At 38.1% G+C, this 4,076-nt stretch overlaps 1 protein-coding gene across 1 annotated transcript; it reads right to left on the bottom strand.

The window, feature by feature from the left end:
- Window positions 1–1,451: 1,451 nt before the first annotated feature.
- On the bottom strand, window positions 1,452–3,731 carry LOC120768841 (protein toll-like). The gene has a single exon (XM_040095593.1). It carries the CDS (start codon window positions 3,729–3,731, stop codon window positions 1,452–1,454), a length of 2,280 nt encoding a protein of 759 aa, XP_039951527.1.
- Between the last annotated feature and the right edge of the window lie 345 nt (window positions 3,732–4,076).

The raw sequence follows: 4,076 nt of genomic DNA, 5'->3' as shown, positions 1-4,076 counted from the left end.
GTCACACGGAGCTAAATCAAAGGAATGCGGTAGTTACGGAATGATATTAGTTGAAAATTTAACGAAATCAGATAAAGGATTATATATATAAATGATCAGGATGACAAGAAAAGTTGAAATCCGGTCGACTGTCTGTCTGTCCGTTTGTCCGTCCGCCCGTCCGTGCAAGCTGTAACTCGAGTAAAAAGATATCTCGATGAGACTTGGTATGTGTTCCTCGTACAAAAAAAATTTCGAGTTCTTAGATAGACGTAAAACTGCCATAACTAAGCACTAAATTAGGCTATAAAGCTGTAATTTGGTACAGAGGCTGGCAAGAGCAAAGGACACCTTTGGGCATAAATTTTTGAAAAAGTGGGCTAAACCTCGCCCTCTAATAAGTTTAATGTATATGTCTCCTAAACCGCTTAAGCTACAACAACCAAATTTCCTAAGCACAAATCCTGTAGAAATTTGTATCCACGTTGTGAAAATGGATGAAATCGGAGGATAACCCCGTTTACTCCCCTTTCTGTTAAGCACTTCTAAAAGCGCAATAAATCAATAACTAAATACGCCAGAGACAATAAAATTTTCCTTCGAGAGTATATAAGAGAGCTTTATAGAAGCCCAAATGAAAACTGAACAATGGGGGTGGCACTGCCCACGTTTTGGTGAAAAGACATATTTTGGGATCTGACCAAACCGATTTTCAAAATTTGCCACGGATATTCCGATAGCACAGTGCGAAAATGGCCGAAATCGGACTGTAACTATGCCTACTTCCCATATACCATAATTTGAAATTACATTTGATTCTTTAACTTTCCAGTACACAAATCAAGAAGCGTTTAAATAACGGGATGAAACTTTGCACGAATAATGCCTTTACCGTATGCCATCTTATGAACAAAAAATGTTCAAATTCAATCATAACTCTTCACAATCGTTTGTATCATCGTTGTTGATTTTGGATTTGGCTGAATTTTAAGTACCTTAAATTTTGATGAGCACCAGACAGTATCATTCCTCATTGCATTTAAGCATTGCATCTTTAAAGACTATTCATGAATATTCCATTGCACTCGAACTTACGCTTTCTTTCTTGTTGAAATATTTTAGTAAATAATTTTGTATATATAAAAAGTTATACATAATTGTGAGCTTTTTAATTAATTATACAGGAAAATTGATTAAATAGTTACATAATATATAATATAATGGGATTGAAGAGTGTATGCGATGACCACTGGTTGGTAAGCAGGTTGGTCAAGATTAGATATCTTCAATCCTTCTCTTAGTAGCAACATTTTGAACAACTCTTTGTGTCACAGAAGAATCGGAAGATTACAAAAAATAACTGCAAATAAAGGTAATATATTTGTATTTTCTCAAATATATGTATATGTATTTGTGAAAAGTCTTACCATCCTGCAACCAATTTTCTTTACCACAAACAAACTGTGACAAATTTAAACAATTTCTTCACGCAACCGATTCATCTCAACTTGTCCCATAACATACATTCTGCCGTTAATTCTTAGCATATCCGAATTCCTCTCTCTACCCACTTTATGTGGCATGGCGTAGCGTAATTTGTCCCAAAATCTGACATCTTGCCAATCCAGATAAGTATTCATATCCAAATATGCCCTTAGTTCTCTATCCAATAAGTCACTTTTCGTGATTTCACCATATTTAATCATTATTATGCGCGCACGACCCTCGACTAACGAGCACTGATGCGCTGTCCGAAACTCCATGCGCGCCCAATCCGACTCGATGAAGTGCTGCGAGAGCACAATGATCGTCCGACGCGATTGTTCCACCGATTCGATGATTTGTTCAGGTATATAAGCGCCAGCCAGCCAATTTCGTTCGTGTGTGCATACACGAAATGGTGGTTCGCACTGTTCGAGTTGCGGCAGTAGTGTACGGTTGACGAAGTCTGCATCCTGGTGTGCATATGAAATAAACGCATCGAATGTTTTATGCTTATCCAGCTCACATTCGCGAATGCAAAATCTCAATATGTTGTGGCTATATAACCAGACTTCCACTTCTAATTTATATTTATAGAAGAGTGCGATAATGCAAAGTAAAATAATAATGGTTAACCCTACACTAATCACAGTTGTATAGTATTCAACGTTAACAGGAGTAGGACACAACTCGCTCACATTGTCTATTAGGAGTGTATCGTTCAGCAGATTAGCACAGAGTAACTGGTCGGCATCGGGTATGCGTGTCCGATGTGTACGTATGGTGTACACCAATTGCTGCGCGGAACAGTCACAAATCCAATGATTGTCACTTAGATAGAGATATTTTAGTTTTGTGCTGTCATTGAGGTATGCACGCAAAAAATCATTACTCAAAGTTTTTAAGTGATTATTTCGTAGATCCAAAACCGTCAAATTGGTTGGCAGTTGACTGATATTAATGCTCGTGATTTTATTGTGCGACGCGTTGAGTTGCGAAACGTTAGCATAGCCGAAGGTGGTGTTTAGCGGCAATACAATGAAATTGTTATAGCTAATATCGAGTACCGTACTCTTGAGCCCAACTTGCTCGGGTCGTGGGAGCTGTTCGATGTGTTCCGCACCCTTGCAATCGATGTGCAAGAATTCAAGTTGTGTGTAACAATTGCATTTTATGGGGCACAATACTGGTCCCCAGTCACACAGTTCATTACGTTTCAGCTGCGCGAGATCTTTTATCAGTTTGGTTGACGTCTGAATGCACTGTGAACCATTGAGCAGCGAACGATAGTTTTCACTGTAAATCCAAACCAATTTACAATCGCACACGATCGGATTACCAGTTAGTTTGATTTTGGGCGCACAATTAGCAGTCGTACTGGAGAAATTTTGTAAAGCGAAAATGTTTTCAATCAAATTGTGCTCTAAGTTGATTTCAAAAGGGCATGTAATGTTCGCAGGTACAAGCCAATCCAAAGAGAATTCGCGCAAACGATTGCCACTTAAATTGATTACTGTTGAGTTAATCTTGCCACCTTCGTATATCTCTGGTTGGAACTTGGTAATATAATTAAGAACGTCGACTAAAGCCGAATCCATGTTGTATCGAAAATTTGTCAGTAACCTTGGCGTTCTATTGAAGGACTTATCGGTGCTCCAATTAGTTTGCAGATGGTTCTGGCTAACGTCTAGCCTATGTAGATAATTCAGCGGTTTCAGATTTTCCATAAGATTTGTGGTGTCGTGCAGGTGATTTCCACCAAGTTTCAACTGCCATAGCCAAGGAGTGTGATCGAAAACGTGTGGCGTTAAATATGTCAATGAATTGTGACTCAGATCCAGTATGAAAAGTTCACGCTGATATGCAAACAGACTTTCGGGCAATTCCCGGATTTCATTACGACTCAAATTCAGACAACTCAATTGCTTTAGCTTTACAAAGATGTTTGCGTCCAACATTTTCATATTATTTCCGGCTAAGTCAAGCTGTTTTAGCCCAGGGGAGTTTTTGAAGAATGTTTTCGTCAATTTTTGCAGCGATAAGGTCTGGTTTCTTAGACCTTGTACGCTAAGCGTAAGCATTTCCAGTTGATTCGTGTTATAAAGTATGTCAGTTAGTATACCTATAATATCTGCTTCCCGGATCTCATATCGATTTGATTTAATAATCAGTTGTAGGTGAGTCTCTATCCGTTCTGTTGTAAAATATCTCGGTGGTTCTGGTTCAAGGCCAACGTTATAGACTAGTGTTAATTTATTCAGCTCAGTCATTGTTATTAGAATTAACCGCACTGTGTCATTCATGTAGATTTCGTGTGTAAAATGCTTGCAATTTTTCACTGTGATATAACGTGTTTTTAGTAAAATTGACTGAAATTTATGTTTGAGTAGGAAATCGATATTAGTTTCTGCGTCTATAGTGTTACACCTTACCAACAACTCTCGAAGTCTTTCAAAAAAATTAAGGTAAATAATATTGATTCGGCGAAAATTCTACATTCATAAATTTTGCGATCCCAATCACAAGTAGTATTCTCATCGCTATAGAAATCGAGGGGCCATGTGGATAATGGTTCAATAGTAGTTTTGATTGACTTCATTTCGGTAGAGTGCGCC

The sequence above is a fragment of the Bactrocera tryoni genome, chromosome 2 (genome assembly GCF_016617805.1).
Source record: "Bactrocera tryoni isolate S06 chromosome 2, CSIRO_BtryS06_freeze2, whole genome shotgun sequence".
In the NCBI taxonomy this organism is placed as follows: domain Eukaryota; kingdom Metazoa; phylum Arthropoda; class Insecta; order Diptera; family Tephritidae; genus Bactrocera; species Bactrocera tryoni.
Note: the sequence above shows the minus strand (reverse complement) of the source record. Positions and strands in the feature narration are given on the sequence as shown.